The sequence below is a fragment of the Anarrhichthys ocellatus genome, unplaced genomic scaffold (genome assembly GCF_004355925.1).
Source record: "Anarrhichthys ocellatus isolate YVR2014 unplaced genomic scaffold, GSC_Weel_1.0 scaffold9, whole genome shotgun sequence".
NCBI classification, from domain to species: Eukaryota; Metazoa; Chordata; class Actinopteri; order Perciformes; family Anarhichadidae; genus Anarrhichthys; species Anarrhichthys ocellatus.
In genome coordinates, this window is record NW_022280039.1 from 1,234,898 (window position 1) to 1,251,006 (window position 16,109).

The 16,109-nt window shown below is 41.7% G+C and overlaps 2 protein-coding genes across 5 annotated transcripts in view; both read right to left on the reverse strand.

The window, feature by feature from the left end:
• Window positions 1-2,174, reverse strand: part of LOC116384476 (drebrin-like protein A) — a 30,502-nt gene extending 28,328 nt beyond the window's left edge. The window contains exon 1 of the mRNA XM_031849163.1: window positions 1,807-2,174. Coding sequence (XP_031705023.1) covers window positions 1,807-1,898 — 92 coding nt within the window. The 5' untranslated portion in view covers window positions 1,899-2,174. The remainder of the gene's footprint in view (window positions 1-1,806) is intronic.
• A 10,497-nt stretch (window positions 2,175-12,671) lies between these two features.
• The window catches only part of rhobtb4 (Rho related BTB domain containing 4), a 34,699-nt gene continuing 31,261 nt past the window's right edge, over window positions 12,672-16,109 (reverse strand). For all 4 annotated transcript variants that reach the window (XM_031848986.1, XM_031848988.1, XM_031848987.1 and 1 more), the window contains 4 exons: window positions 14,625-14,775; window positions 14,271-14,359; window positions 14,028-14,133; window positions 12,672-13,323 (listed from right to left, as the gene is read on the reverse strand). In XM_031848986.1, coding sequence (XP_031704846.1) covers window positions 13,145-13,323; window positions 14,028-14,133; window positions 14,271-14,359; window positions 14,625-14,775 — 525 coding nt within the window. In that variant the 3' untranslated portion in view covers window positions 12,672-13,144. The remainder of the gene's footprint in view (window positions 13,324-14,027; window positions 14,134-14,270; window positions 14,360-14,624; window positions 14,776-16,109) is intronic.

Consider the following 16,109-nt stretch of genomic DNA (forward strand, 5'->3'; position numbering starts at 1 on the left):
CACACATGCAAGGTGGGTGTCTGTTTGGGTGGTTCGACAGAGGGAATCATGACCGTTTCCCCCTCCCACCTCTATATTCAGTCACAACAGAGTTATTTAGTCCTCTAAAGTTTGCTCAGTGAATGCTGGGGGATTTTTCTCTCTCTCTCCTTTTCTTTTTATTATATAAGCTCAACCAAACACGTGCTTGTTGTGTTTGTGTGATTGTCCACGGTGATCTCATCCAGCATTATGAGAATACGTTGGATTGTTCACTGAAACTTTATGTAAATGCTCTGCAATGAGAAAGTAAGTAGTACGCAGTGAAGTAATCACTGTGAGGTGTCGCTATGGGACAAAACCTCCGTAGTGATACTGAACATGGAAACTTTTACAGATTTTCCAAATGCAAGAAAGAATGGAAACTAAGCATGTTCTGCCTGGATGGGGAACTTATTTCCACCCCATTCATGAAGATGTCAGATCTCAGCTTGTCAAGGTTTACTCATAGTGTTCTGAATCCCATTTCCTCAAGTCTGTAAGGCATCATGAAAAGCCAGGAAGAAGGTAGGAAGAATGTGGGCAGGGAAACCCTGTGGCAGCGAGAGATGTGAGGCAGAGGAAGATGAAACAGCAATGAACAGAATCAGTCCTCTCCTTCCACATGAGCACACGTGTGTGTGTGGGCTTGGGCCTTGGCCTATACTTCTCTAAACTATAACTTAATCAAAGTGAGTGGTTATGTGGAAAGAGCAGGGTCATATCTAATTCTCCCTGTGTTAGCTGAGTATAGCCAGTGACAACATGTCCGTAGCTGGAGATGGCAATACACACACACACACAGTATATGAGAGGAAAATGGAGAAAGAATATAGGAGACAAGGAGAATGTTTGGAAAAGATGGATAGGGCACCATAGTTACAGACCAGCCAAACCATAACAAAAGAAGTTAGCCAAGTGTCAGGTACAGCATGACATTGTTCCACATACACCAGAGCACATGACTGAATTATTTAAACGTTTCATGTGTTTAAGAATCGTCTAGAGTCAAAATGTACCTTGAAATTTAAAAACTGTGAGATAGCTCTTCTGGTAAAACACTTCAATGTGTTTACTTGTACTTGAATAGTAGTAAAGTTGGTCTTGAATATATTGTTCTTAAATAATCTTTACTTACACATTTAAGTAAGTGCTCAATATTTGTTATCAGAATTATCATTGGTTAATCACGTGGATGCTACTCATGCATGCGCACTGAGCTGTAGGCCTATGTCAAATTAAAGAGCCTCTCCCTGAAAGACAACCCCTGCCAGAGATCGGCACTTCATCAGGAACATGATCCTCGGCACAAATAATGAAGCCTCACAGCTCCTTGTGGAGAATAGCAAAGTCATAGAGCGCAAGGCCCGGGTGAGGGCAGCGGGTGCTGCACTTTGAGCCACACCAGACGCCTGGCGTGCGTAATGGGACGGTAATCCATACCTCTCTGAGTGGATTGGGAGAGTCAATACACGCCTGTGTCACTAAACCAATTTGCGTGCGTTTGCCACTACTGCAGCCTACTTGTAAAGACAGTTCTGGTTGCGCACTGTCCCTGTGCTGGCCACCTCCGTATCCCTCATTGGATTCACTAAAAGCAAGCCTTACGCAACAGAAAACAGCTCACAAAGTAAACATGAAAGTTTCATAAAATACAGATCAAACTCGTTTTCGTAATTTCGTATCGTAATGTCGCAGAATAAAGAAATTGGCATTTCATCTTATATATCACGAATATTGTGTTATATGCAGGCAGATGCAAGTTTGCTCGAGAGCTCTATGTGTTACCAGTTGGTGGAGGAACGGGGGTTGAGGATGTCCTCTTTGGCCGTGAGCAACGACAGGCTGTAGGTATCAAGGTTGACCGTTTGCGAGCTCATGATGGCAAAAGTTTCCAGACCACTCCCGCAGCTTCTCTCTTCACTTTTCCCGACGGTTTTCGGGGTCGGAGTATCTGCTGCAAAACAGCCACAGCGGAACAGTGAGGGTCGTTCGCGGCCGAGGACACAGCAGTAGAGGAATGCAGGTTCATGCAGTGTGGACTTAAGTTCCAAATCGGAGGCGATCTGTGCAGGCGCTGCGCACTCACAGCGTGAAAGAGACTTGCGACTGCACACTGCTCTTTGTGCAGCGGGGTTGAATACGTTTTCACTATAAAGCCCCACCTCCCGTTGAGAGAGTGGAAAGCGTAATGACTTCACTAGCTGGGTCACTTGGAGGAAACAGATACAGATCACTACACTATCTCGTGCATCGTCCTTATCGTGATGTTCACTTGGTAACTCTTCTATAAGGCAACTTGCCTGCCCTTTGATTGCCGTACACTGTGAAACCTTCACTTTGTTAAGCAAAGCAGAGCCCTGGAGTTATTGCGCCTCATCACCATTATTCACACAGAACGACCAGAATGATCGCTGAGGTAACAGCATATAGAACTATCCAATAGAATATTCATTTATTTTCAAATTAATGTTATTATTTCAGTGTTGTTTTTTGTTATGGCTTAGCCATTGTTTGAGCAAAATATCCAGAATAGTACATGTTGATGTGGGCTAGAGGGGCTACAGGGGGCAGTGCGGCAGCTTTGGATCTGTCAGTCTCTCTTCGTCTCTTTTTGTCTTCGAATCGGCCCCCACTGGCCTTTGGCAGACTCCAGAGAAGCCATTTACAGTGCAGTCCATCTCTGAATGAGCCAAAGAAGGGCCAATTTCATGGGAACTGGGTCTGAAGCAGGTTGCACATAAACAAGAGGCTGCTTCGGTGTTTAAGAACGGCTGGGGGTCTGTTCAATGGCTCCCCAAGAGTGACAACACACAAACACAAACTGACCACACGATCATGCACAAACACTGCCGTGCACAGGCTCACATGCACACACACACACACTAGCTGTGAACCCTAGACTAACTCCCTCCAGACATGCAAACACACACAGGCACACACTCATGCACTGGTGTTTCACTGTGGGTCGGTGGCATGGGGGTTTAAGATCTTGGATTATGGGAATGTTCCTGAGCTCTGTAATTTACTTAGCAGCCATAATCCAGGACAGATCTATATGGGCTGAAAGTCATAGGATTTTATTTTCTAATGTGTCAGACTCAGGGTGGATTTGACCTCATGATATTTGATTTCAGATCACTCTTCCTAACATTTATGCCATGCCATGATTTTCACTGCTGAGATTTGGCCAGAAAATAGTTCTCTCACAGTGGCTCATGATAACACTGGAGAGTATTGGATTAACACAGTCACCCAACACAATCACTTGAAAAAAAATGAATCATCTCCTTTTCAGACAAATAGTTTTGATTTCCATCTTTGTAGTCCTCTTCCTTGGTTACATTTTTCACTGTTAGGGTTGTGGCTGTTTTCCAGGGATGCCAGATTCAGGGAAATTATTAATAAATATTTACTACAAACACAAAACAGTTTTTTTAAATAGTTTAACACTTTTAGTATTTACATTACAGAAGAGCAAACCACTTTGAATCAAAGGATGACTGGTGTTTAAAAACAGATTGAAATTGCCATAATGTAAAGAAGTAATACAAATAATGTCACAAATCTGGCATGACACATTACAACTGTTTAGCCTCACTCTTTGTTTGGAAATGTTCTCCCCAAAGAACCCAAATCTGGTAAACCCTAAATGCAAGTTGTGTTAAAAATGTTGCATTAGTTGTATAAGCAAGCATGCAGCACACACAAACTCTGCTGTTTGGGCCAAAGCTTGCATGCCAGAGGGACAGGGGGCATGACATCCCCATGCCCCTATTATTCTTACAACTTCCTGCTATTAGAGGCTCTCCTGCCCTTCCAGACTCTCAGTGCTTCACTGTGGATGTGAACTGCAGTGCTGTTATGCTCCACTTCAGAGGACTTTGGCATTTCCTTTGCTGGGGTGCGGTGGCAGCTGTTGTTGGAGATGGGGTCTAAATGGGGGAATGATTGTATATCCAGTGGGGATTTGGAGATGTGTGTGTGTGCACGTGTGTGTGTGTGCGCGCTAATGGAGATTTTCTCCTTATTTACTGAAACTCCTCTAATTGTCACAGGCTTTTTGTCCAGCTTCCTGCCTTTCTGACATAGTCTAAAGTAGCAGAGTGCATGGTGACAGAGTGTTGAGTGGTCCAGTCACACGCAACATCCTCATAGTCTCTCAGCTCGATCATAAATCCAGAATACATTCATCAGCGATATCTGAGATAATACCCACCAATGATATGTGGCATTGCATAACATACAAAATGCAATCTCCCTCTGAATTGATAAAATAAACTTCCGCCACTAAACAAACCACTTCCTTGTAGGCATGGATTTGTTTTCCTGGGTCGAGGCTTGCGTGGCAGGTTTATGTGTGCTCAGAACTGATGGGTGGTGTTAAAAGTTCAGAGATGTGTTCGGGTTTAAAATCACAGCTTGAACTTTGTCCTCCTGCCGTCCTACTTCACTAATAATATGTTTTCCACTGCTCTTCTCTGCATGATGTGAGAGGCAGGATTACTGTCATATTTTCCTGTGTATGAACAGTTGCAGTGGTTGTAATCTTCCTTTGAAGTTGTCATAAATATAACCTTTCCTATGACATTATCCCATCGTCTTGTGAATTTACTGTTTTACAGTATGAAGAGCTGGAATGTGTCCAAACTTTTGAGAGCCTTTTGTGCCAGCAAGTCAGACCTAGCTGTAAATGTTACAATTGATTCATCCCATGGAAGCAATCGTGTTTTATTGCTCATTATATGATGTTTTAAAGGCTACACTTAAATAGTGAAATTAAGCTGTGTTTTAGGAAGGGAATATTTTTATGGCAGAAGTTCCATGTTTGCAATGTGATAAGCACTTTTTGTCTGTGTAAGTTAGGAATAACTATAAGCCTAAAGTCAATTCTTAATTTACTATATTACTTATTGTATCAGTGACAGAGTATGCTTGTTTTTTTACTCTAGCAGAGTGAACACACTTTGGCATCTCTATCTCACCTCCTCCTGGGAAGTTGAGCTCAGTGGAGGAGTGATGTTATTGCTCTCCTGGAGATAATGAGGTAGATGTGGGAGAGGCTCATGAGTGGCGATGATACAACTGAGTAGAAGTTCGTCAGTGGTGATACAATGTGGTGTACACACATTTATCTGACAGCTGAACTCAAAAACGTACAACAGCAGCTGGTTGGGGCTAACAACACCGTGCCTTAGCATTGGAAGACGGTTGAGGTCAACTCAGGTTATTCAGGCGTGGTAGGAGAAGAAAACATCAGAGGTATGTGGCAAAGTTGGAAACAAAAGGCATTTGTAGGGAAGAGAAAGAGAAAGAAAAGACAGAGGGCACACTTGCACATCATCGTCAAACATACCCTCTGTGTGTGTGTGTTTGTGTGTGTATGTGAGAGAGAGAGAGAGAGAGAGAGAGAGAGAGAGAGAGAGAGAGAGATTTACACATTCTCTGTGAATCTGGATGTCTTCCCGTCGGGTCTCCAGGTGAGGTCACTGCTCAGGTATGCGCCTTTTAAAACAAAACTTGAGATATTTTCCCCTTGAGTTTGAGAGTGTATATGAGTGTGTGCATGAGTCTCTGTGTGCATGCATTGTATGAAATCACATTCTAAGTTCAGTAAACACACAGTATTGAAGAACAGCATGCTTTTCTTTGTCACTTTACTTTATCTCCCCTTTTCTCATTCCGAGTAAACATAAGATTTGACTTCCTCGTGGTTTCGAGTTTGCCTTGCTTCAGTGAAATATGACAAGAGTAAACAAATGGCAGGGTTACACGGAAGTAATAAGAGACCACAAATCTCAGTTTAAAAAGGAGCTCCACGTCTGCTTTTCCATGCAAAACAGACCTTAAATGACTGTGGTGTCAGGATGATAAAGTATTCCTAAACTTTGCTTTGAGAGGCCCTGATTTAGAGGTGTATGCATGTGTGTGCAAGTGGGATGGTGGGGGCGGGGCCAGACAGTTTTGTTTATGGAGCAGACTTTGGGGAGGTCTGGACCAACAACATGAAGATGAGATGTCACTTGGAGGAAGGTGAAATATAAAAAGGAATGTGTCACTCCAGCAATGTACCTTCTTTGTACGTTTGGAATGACTTCTTGGACCACTTCTTTATAAAAATGTCCATGGCATTTGAGTGTCAAACCTGGAAGAGCACTGAGCTGCTCCCCAAATACAATCTTGCTGTTGAGCAGCTCAGTGCTGATCCAGGTTTGATCAGGCATGCATCCTCTCTGAGGTTTAAAGCTTCTTCTCCCTCCTCCATCATATTCTTCAAGGTCTCAAGCATCAGCAGAGATTCGTCTGTACAGCATCTGATTGTTTCATGCTTCTATCACACCTGACTGGTCGAAGAAGAGCCCCAACGCATTGTGCATTCTCAGCTGTAAGACAGTGTTTTGTCTTTTGCTCTCAAATTCATACCTTCTTATCTGCATCCCGAAGGGAACCCTGTAAAATGAGAGCCAGATGTGGTGATGTCATCGTGTGTCTGGGATTTAAGATGTGTTCTACGAGGCTGCGGTGCGAGAGCAGGGGCAAGGTTGGTGGGAAACTTGAACACAGCCCACGGATCAAACAGCTGACGCAGCATAAATGTCTGTAATCAATGTTCAAACCATGGCTCGTGACCATGGATGATGCTGAGGCCTCCGCTACATAAAGCACGCTAGTAAATTCCTCCATTTACTCGAGAATGAGAGGAAAACTGGTGTACGTCATTGGTTGTTAAGAGTTTCACGGCAGGCAGCTTCACTGCTGTGTTTTCCTGGCAGAGTCTGGTTGAAACACACATGCACACACGCATGTCGAGATGGCCTAATAACATACATATTTCACTGTACCGCAACCGCCACCTTCCCTCGTCACTCTTCTAAAGTTACTCATCATCAGCCACATCACTAAACATTACCATGACAACACTCGGCCCACTCCCCTCATGTTTCTGTGGCTTTCTGGGATCTCTTACCAGATGTATACTCTATTAAAAGTCTCAGCTCACAGCATGTTGATGTTGATTATGCATGGGCTCAGGAAGTTACTGGGTATAGGAGCTGCTGATTCAGTCTCTCTTTCATCCAAAGTTTCAAGAAAATGTGAAAAGAATATACGTATGTAGGAGGGCCACTGCTTGGTGATCTTGAAGACAACTTTTAATATTGAAACTGAACAAATAAGGCATTGATGATGAGACAGAGGCATGCAAATTTCAGTATGCTTGCTCAACATGAGTTAATGCAGCAGGGAACCCTTGACAGCAGCCCAGCCGGGGCCCTGAAACGGTAAATATCTGTGAACCAAGGCATGTGTTGGGACTTCATTCAAAGAATCCCCACTAAACGTAGAGAGCCTGCCAGAAGACCCGTGCCTGCTGGACACAGTTTTGCAATACCTTCAATTCTGTATGATATTATACATGTTTTGTAGATTTCATCACAAGAACTAAATAAAGAGAGTTTATTTGTATATGTGTGTGTTCAACTTTGGAAACAATTGATTTAATGTGTAGAAAATATGTGTTCAACCTATTCCATGTAGAAGTATTATGTATCTCACACAGTAAGGTTGCACAGTGGGGCTTTTCTCCACTAGGTGGCACAGCTGCATCAAACTTGCAGTGTGTGTGTAAGTTTGCATTCATTGTGTGAGGAAAAGGGTTGAGAACGACAAGTGGAAGACAGAACGAATAGAATCAACTGCTTTTCTTGTTTTCAGTTTTTTTTAGACTTTATTCTGTTGACTTGTTAACTGTCACATTTTCTACAAATTAGTGTGTCACCTAAAGGACAAAATCGATCAATGTACTGTAAATGGTTTCAGTTTAAATTCACAGCAAAGAATATTTATATGGAATATGGATATAATTTCAAATTTTCAAATGTTTTCTCATGCAGAACTGTCTGTGGTATTTATCAGTGTTATGTTCTCCTTAATGATTTATATCTTAATTTAATTGCAAACTTTAAGTGGAAAAACTAACTTAGGTATCAGAAAAGTCTATGAATTATACAGGAAAACACACAATAACAAGAAACACATGAGACAAGTTCAAAAGATTAACATTTTTAATAAAATCCATGACAAACATCAAAATACTGAAATGTCAAAAAAGGGAAAAAAACCAACTTTTTTCTACTTTTTTTTTTAAATTTTGTACAAATCACAGTGGTTCAAAAATATTACAAATTTTTAGTTTCAAAACATCTTTTGCAAAAGGAGCAAAACATTCTGATTGTTTATTTTCTTGAAAGCCCTTAATATTTGTGTGTGGTGTGCTCTGCTCTTTCTTTTGCCTTTTATTGTAATAAAAACAATAACATGAGCAGTAAATGTTAATAAACTCATGAGTCAATGGAAACAAACATAACAATATTATACAGTATATACGATCCACCTAAAAATGACAGTATAGACCAGGGGTTAATCACACCATGTATGTCTATATAAACACTCTCCCTGTTCTGGGCCTCACCGTCCGTTCAATCCCATGTATACACCGGCTTAGTAAATACTGTAGATACAGTACGGTGAGCAGGTTAATTCCAGCTGGGACTCAAATTTACATCACTGTACTGTACTTTGGATAACAACTATATTAATTAAAGCGTAATATATATATATATATATATATATATATATATAGTTGTCCCAACTAATATCTGCCTTTAATCCAACCAGTAGTCCACAGATGCCATTCCCCAAATTAGAATACACTGACTTCATGCATGATGGTACATTGCAGCTAAATAGTGGAAGCAATAGGGTATGCTATTGAATTTGGCTTAGAGAGAGACAGATCACAAGAAAGTGGAAAAAGTAATAAGATATTTAAATGTTGATCAAGAAAACTGGCAAATACAAAGACTTAGCCTACTTATCAAAAAAGTTGTATTAGGCTACATAATAGAAAGTGCAGGCACCTGAAAGAGTGCAAAATTATTATTTTTTTAAACTGCTGGTTTGCTGGGTTTCTTGGTCATTTCATAATTTAAGCTTCTTTAGCATAGATGATGTTACACACTGAACTTGTAAAGCTCCATCTCTGTGTTATCATTGGAAGTTAGCCAGTAACAACGCTAAGATACTGTACATTAAAGAATTTTTATATCGGTGCTCACATGTGTGTGTATTTCTTGGCTTAATCAACTTTATTGTGAGCCCAGAAGGCTGCAGGTGTAGTGCCGCCAACCATGTACAGAGCCAAACGCGTGAGATTTCACTGAAGGCACAGGAAAGGAGACACCTACGACTAAAAACAAGGTGTTCTCTAGGCCTCACATTTATAAAGGAAGGTCAGGCATGCTAAGAAGGAAGAAAAGCTCCACCTAAGATAAATGAGGAGAATGTTACAGTAAAAAGGGTGTGTTAGGATAGAACAAGACAATCCAGACGAATAACACAACCCTACATCAGAATGTGACTTTGGCCTGTAGGGGTCAGTGTGGAGCAAATATTGAGGGCTAATTAAAGCTAACAAGGTTTGCATCTCCTCTCCATCTCTGTATAGGGTTTCTCAACTGGAAGTTAAAATATCCAAATAAATATTGTAGCGATATATATTATAAACCTACAGTATTTATATATATATATGATCATTTCCCACCACCCTACATGCATACCAAGTGACCCCAGATAGGGTCCCGACCCCAAGGTGAAGAAGCACTGTTGTACACACAAACATGTCATTTCATACAGGCTTAACCTAAACATTACACTTGGCTTTCAGCCATTAAGGGCATTCTTGAAATATGAAATTTAGCTTTTTATGATTTTCTGTTTCATGCCCAATATCTTAAAATTCACAAGAATAAGATTGATTGTACTGATCACCGTAACAGCATAGGGGACTGCTGCACGGCAGCAACATATCCTAATTATGTTATTTAATTATGTATAATTAGCGATGCTACCTTGAGCTGTGCTGAGCTTACTTAATAAAAGTTATGCATAAAGCCACATAGCACGCAGAGAGCTACAGTGTGGTTCAGCGCCAACTAGACATTAACCAAGAAGCTGAAGTTGTGTTATTCTGAAAGACTGAAGAAGAAGTGGAAATATCGTGCTACAATCATCAGGTTTAAAAAACAATTTGACATAAGAAACAATTCATGCTAAGCACATAAAGGTATTCATAGACAACAAAAAGGAAGAAAAGTGCATTCCAACACCAAGTGTCATTAGAATGACAAAGTTAGGCCACCATGCAAATTAACCACGTTACAAAAGTGGTTGCACTCCCCCAGCACACAGGCCAGCCAGTGCTCAAAGTCAGTGGTTTCAAAGTTACCATACAGGAATCAACCTGCTAATCAATCACCTGGTCAGTGGAGAGTTCTTCTACATCCAAATAATTCCCTGTCTAGAAAACATTCTTGTTTGACCAACCTACTGTACTAGACTCTACAAAGAGTTTAATTTAAGTTTCTTTGTCTGCATAAAAACAAGCAGCAGGCCTTAAGATTCTCGGCAGGCATGACTCCAGCTGGCTCAAAAAAAATCTCCTCAAGAAGGATAATGGCTGAGAGTGCATAAAGCAACCAACCAATCCAGTCTAACATTATCATGGCCGTTTTTACTGTATCCATCATGTCCACCAGTGCAGAGCCCGTCTGCAGCTTTGAACTACGATGTTGCTGGTTTTTATCCAACTATAAGGCACACAGACCAAGAGAAGAGGCTTAATGGGTCATACCGACCATCAATAAGAGACATCTAATATCCATCCCTTCTATAGGGAACCAAAAGGAGGCCATGGAAGTCCATCAAAAACTGTTCCCAACTTTTTCCTCTTTAGGTCTCATTTCTAAATTCCCAAAGCACTGCACTGGGATGAGTTTAAAAATAATTAAGTAATTCCAAATGATGTAGGTTGCATGTAATACTGACTGAGACTTGTTCACTTTTACTCCACTTTAAATCTTTTCACAGAGGAATCAGCTAAATTCTCACTTGGGTCTCGTGATATCCTGTCACACTTCTATTTCGGTAGCCGACAATGACTTTAACGCGCCTCCCTTTGAGAACGGAAGAACGCACCACATGTCTCACACAATCCATCTATCTCCTACGGTTTGGGGTCTGGGTAAAGCTGAGGGGCACAAACCCACAAATAGAATGATGTGCTAAAAGAAACTCACCGCCATAAAGTCTCATTTTCACATTCAGTGCTAAAGCCCAAAGAAATTAGCACCCTTTACGAAATACGCAGTTCCTTTGAGACAACACTCATGACTGTAAATTTAATCTAAAGAAATATAATGTTCCTGCTTAACAAGGAAGCATAACAGATCACACTATTTTTGAATTCAAAAGCAGGTAAAGACATTACAAAGTTGAAACCACTGTATGTAAAGGCAGAAATCTACACACGCTAAAAACAGTGACCTATTACTACCTCTTGCAGACTGTTAAGAGTTTAAAAAGTGTGTCAAATTTGAATACCATCATCAATATTCTGCACGTTCATTGCAGATAAACACTAAACAACTAGACAGACGCTTAACTGTGAACATAAAATAGCTAGTGTGTCTGTGTGTTCATGTGGACACTGTCTCATTGTGACTTAAGCACCATGTTCAATTCCAGCAAGAGGAATGGAAGGCAATGTCCAGCAGTGACAGCAGTTTTCTTCTGACATCACGGACTGAAAACACCACCACGAGAAGGGATTCAAATACCATATCATACTGCCTCCTTCTTCCGTGAGCCACCTTCTCTTTTCTCCTCCATCCCCTCTTGCCAATAAAAGAAGCAGGGAAGCAGAAATGAAGAAAGCGAGGAAGAAAGAGATCAAAAGAATCATAGCTTTGGTATCCACAATTAGGCGAAACTCCATAGTCAGTTGCAATCCGTTCTTTCAAATGCACTAAAAACACTGTGAGCTTTCTTATAACACTGCAAGGATAAGTTATACTGATCTTAATAACTGAAACTAGAGTGAAGCAATGACAGGCACAGAAACTAATGTCAGTTAGTGTGAAGGTTAGTGCCGGGGCCCTGAGCAGTGCTGCCCCTAGTGGTGTAGGGGTGTAAAGGCAGGCTGGCTGAGGCGCTTTGACGCAACCAAGTGGTCATGGACGTAACAAGCGCATTTGTTTAATGCATCCATCATTCCTCAATGGCAGAGGTATCAAGTAAGGCAAGCCCTATTTACCCCCATCATTGCTGTAGAGTGGTCACTTTGAATGCCTCTGAGGTGCATCAAGGAGAGCTTGTCTTTAGCTTTGTTTTGCACGTGTGGTGTGCAGGAGGAGGGGGTTGGAAGTGCAGGGGTGGATGATGGACACCACGGACCACTTCAGTTCTAAACTGTAGGCTAATAGCAATGATCAAGCCTCCTGACTGGAGTATCCCAACTTGCTAACGATTTTAAGGATGCCCTTGCACCCAAACCTGGGCTCTAGAACAGTGCTATTGTTGCAATGGCAATCAAAATTCTCAACACTTCCACTTGCCCCTGATAATCAAAAATATGTAAAAAGGTCAAATAATATCAAAACAATAATAATTACATTGCTAAGTGTCAGTTCCTGGGAATCCAGTGCTGGTTTTAGAGGGGTGGATCCTTTGCACCAGTCTGTGTGTACAAATTAACAGTCTACTTAGAAGTGAAGGCAGAAGTGAGCTCCCCGAGAGGAGCTGCAGTGGTCAATGAGTAGTCATTAAGGTCAATGTGAAGGAAGGAGACTGAGAGAAATAGAGAGCCCTTGCTCCCAGTCCAATCACCCAAAGGCTGGGACACTGTGAGTGCTGATGGAGGGACAGAGCTCTTGTGGAGGGGACAAGGGGGTGCACTGCAACGCTGCATGCCCTTATAGATCAGGGAGTCTGGGAAGCACTCAACTCGGAAGCATCACTCAGTCATGCCAACGGCAAACATACACTCACACATCCACGCACATAACCTTCAGTTAAGTCCACACAGGAGCATATACCAAAATGCACTCATGAAGTCACCCACAATTATAAAGAGGCACATACATTCCCTCAAACATGCTGACATTCAGGCATAGTAGCACTGAGAGTCATTTATCTACTGATAATAGAGGGTTCAATGTCGACCTCCTCTGTATGCTGGGGGGGGGCGGGGATTAATCATCCTGGGTAGGATGTTAGTGGACGAAACCGTTTAGGAGACGTGCGGAGAGGAGGACGGGTGCTTCCAGAAACACCAGCCCCGTTTGGTGTGTTGCTTGCGCAAGATCTCCTCCTCGCGCTCACGCTCCTTGTGAGAGCGCAGGTAGCGGTCCTCCTCCTTCAGGAACCACACAGGAGGCCAGCGCTGCTTCTCAAAGTGCTTCTGGTTTTCTACAGAGAGGGGGGGACAAAGATAGGTACAGAAAAGGGGACATTAAAAAAAAATGGAAGATTTCAGGTGTCATTTCAGATATGCACAGAAAAAGAAGGGGGAAATATCAACATAGACAATTATTGTTGCACAGTAAGTGACTGTGTAAGAATAATGTCATTAAATAGGTGACATAAGGAAACAACCAACAGTAACGTAAAGTTGTAAGGACAAGTGAACGAACAAAAGTCACTAAAGATTACTACGATTACCCATGAAACTCATGAGATCAAAGTGATTATCATTCTAGTAGTTGTTGGGCTTCCCCATGGTCACATTACAACCAACTATTTATAAAACGAGTGTAAAATGTATTCACTCCTTCATGAAACATGAGGATGGATATTGAAAGACAAATTTTGTCAGCTAAGTTAATGAGGGGCTCGTGTGTTTGTTCTACTACTGTTTATATCTTTTTTAGCTTCCTTGCATCAGGGTTTTTTTCTTCCAGACCAAAATGTGATCTCTCCCACTCAAATCAAATGCTTGCTGTGAACAATTCACAGCAAGCTATAATTCCTTGGCAGTGTGCTTAACCCAGAAAACGTACTTTTGTGCAAAGGAGCACTGCAAAGTAAACTTTGTAGGAAGTAGTTCAGTAGTTTTACTGAAGGGAAAGCTGCGCGTGTGAAAGGGGTTTGAGAGAGGCGAGGTGCCTGTATACCTGCAGACATGACCTTCATCTCTTTGGGAAACTTGCGGCAGATGCTGTTATAATTAGTGCAGATGTGATGGAGACACCAAGCTGATAGTTGCTTGGCATTGTGGAACTGCGAAAAAAAACAACAAAAAAAACAGAGGATTAATGAGTTATTACAGCTGTGAGAGAAGAGGCCTACACAATGTAAAATGTGTCATTGGTAAATTATAAATTGATCATTTGAAGAACAGTTTTGTAAGATCTGACCTGTGCAAGCTCGAGGTAAGCCAACACTTGTTCATCAATGTCACCTCCTTTTGCTGTCAACTGGAGAAGCTCATCCACAGCATGCTGTTCTGGAGACGCATAACATGCACATAATCATGTCAATATTACTGTTTACATGCACCACTGATATTTTTATCTCCTATTCAAAAATTTTTAGTCTGTCTGGCAATCTGCAACGAGCAACAACTCACTGCACCTACAACTCTTCTGAGTCATTGATGATGCCTGATAAAGCTTGATCATAACCATATTCTGCAACATATATTCGAAAGAAGACATTCGAGTAAGTGGTTCTCTTTGCAACATTTCTAGCTCTGCAGAGAGAGTCTTTACCTGTGAGGGCGACTAGGCGTGGCAAACACAGACGGTTGGCCAGAATAATAAGTTCTATGGGCTCCAGACCAGGACAGGGTGTCAGCAGACTGCAATACAGGAACTCCAACACCCCGCGCATACAGGCTGCAGTGGTGTTAGGAATGGATACCTGAACAAAACAAAACAAAAATACATGAGGAAAGAAAAATGGGCACAAATATAGACATTTGTTTTCATGAGAAGTTAATATAAAAGGATGTGTCGGCAAGTATATACTGTAAGCGTAATGGCTAGAAATGGGGTGGGGTGCAAAAAAGACAGTAACTTCAATTAAAGCAGTGCAGTGTGTATTTGGAGGTAAAGGGCAGAGGACATGCTGTTCTGGTAGCAGTGTTTTTGATCTAGGCTCAGATGAAAGCGCTGTCTGGGGGCTAGTGATGTGAGCAATATGGCTATAGCTAAAGACCCAAAAGCACACACAGGCAACCCTGCTATCGGACCCTTTGCACAAATGAGACACTCAGACCGACTATCAATGTTCTCCTGGGAAAGACGATGCTTTTATAGCGAACTACAATAATATATGACCATAGGACATACCTACAGATGTAGTCTATAAGTAAGAGACTATTAGTGATGACTGGACCACTCCAGACATGCACAGCAAAACATGTTTTTATTGTTACGGTCAAACAACATATAAACCAATAGGGCAATGTTTTGTAGTGGGGAAAAGGTGCAGAACCAGAGACCATTATAATAAATAAAAACAATCACCTGCAATAACCTCTAGATGTCGCCATAGCATCAATCACACCTCAGCTACAAAAGGCACTGGCCATGCTGCTTTTAGGTGTAGCCCACTAACACACTTGGTAGTTATATACATAAATGAATAAAAAGAGCAAGACCTTTTAATGGTCCTAATTACTGAGAGTTGGACAAACAGCAAACAGGAAACACAAAAGTCAGTGGCAGGGGATGCAGTCTAAGCCGAGGAAGGACGAAAGGAAGGCAAGATAATGGAAGCGATGACCTGCCCCCTCCAGGAGCTCTCCAAGTGTACCCACTGAGAGGCTCTTCAACTTCCACCACCATGGCCAATTAGAAGAATGTCAACTTGGCGCGACCTCTCGTTATGACTAAAATGTTACAACACCACAACAAGGGTGGTCTCTAGAACTTGAAGCCCCAGCTGGGAATAAGAAGCATTAATGAGTGGACATATCCACAGTATGGAAAACACCCATCAGCTGTACTGACCTGTTGAGCTGTTCTTTTGTCCCCTCAGTCTGCCGTCCTCAAGCTCAATTAATAGTTTACATTATTTGCAAACCCAAAAGGACAGTTTTAAAACACTTCCTGGATTCTGTTGTATTCCATCTCAACTTGCAAACTTAAAGTAAGTTGTACATTTGTATCAATCTTTGCAGAACTGCTACGGAAACTGGATTTTTATCCTTTTTTATCCTTTATCCATTTTTCAAGTACTATTGATATCTA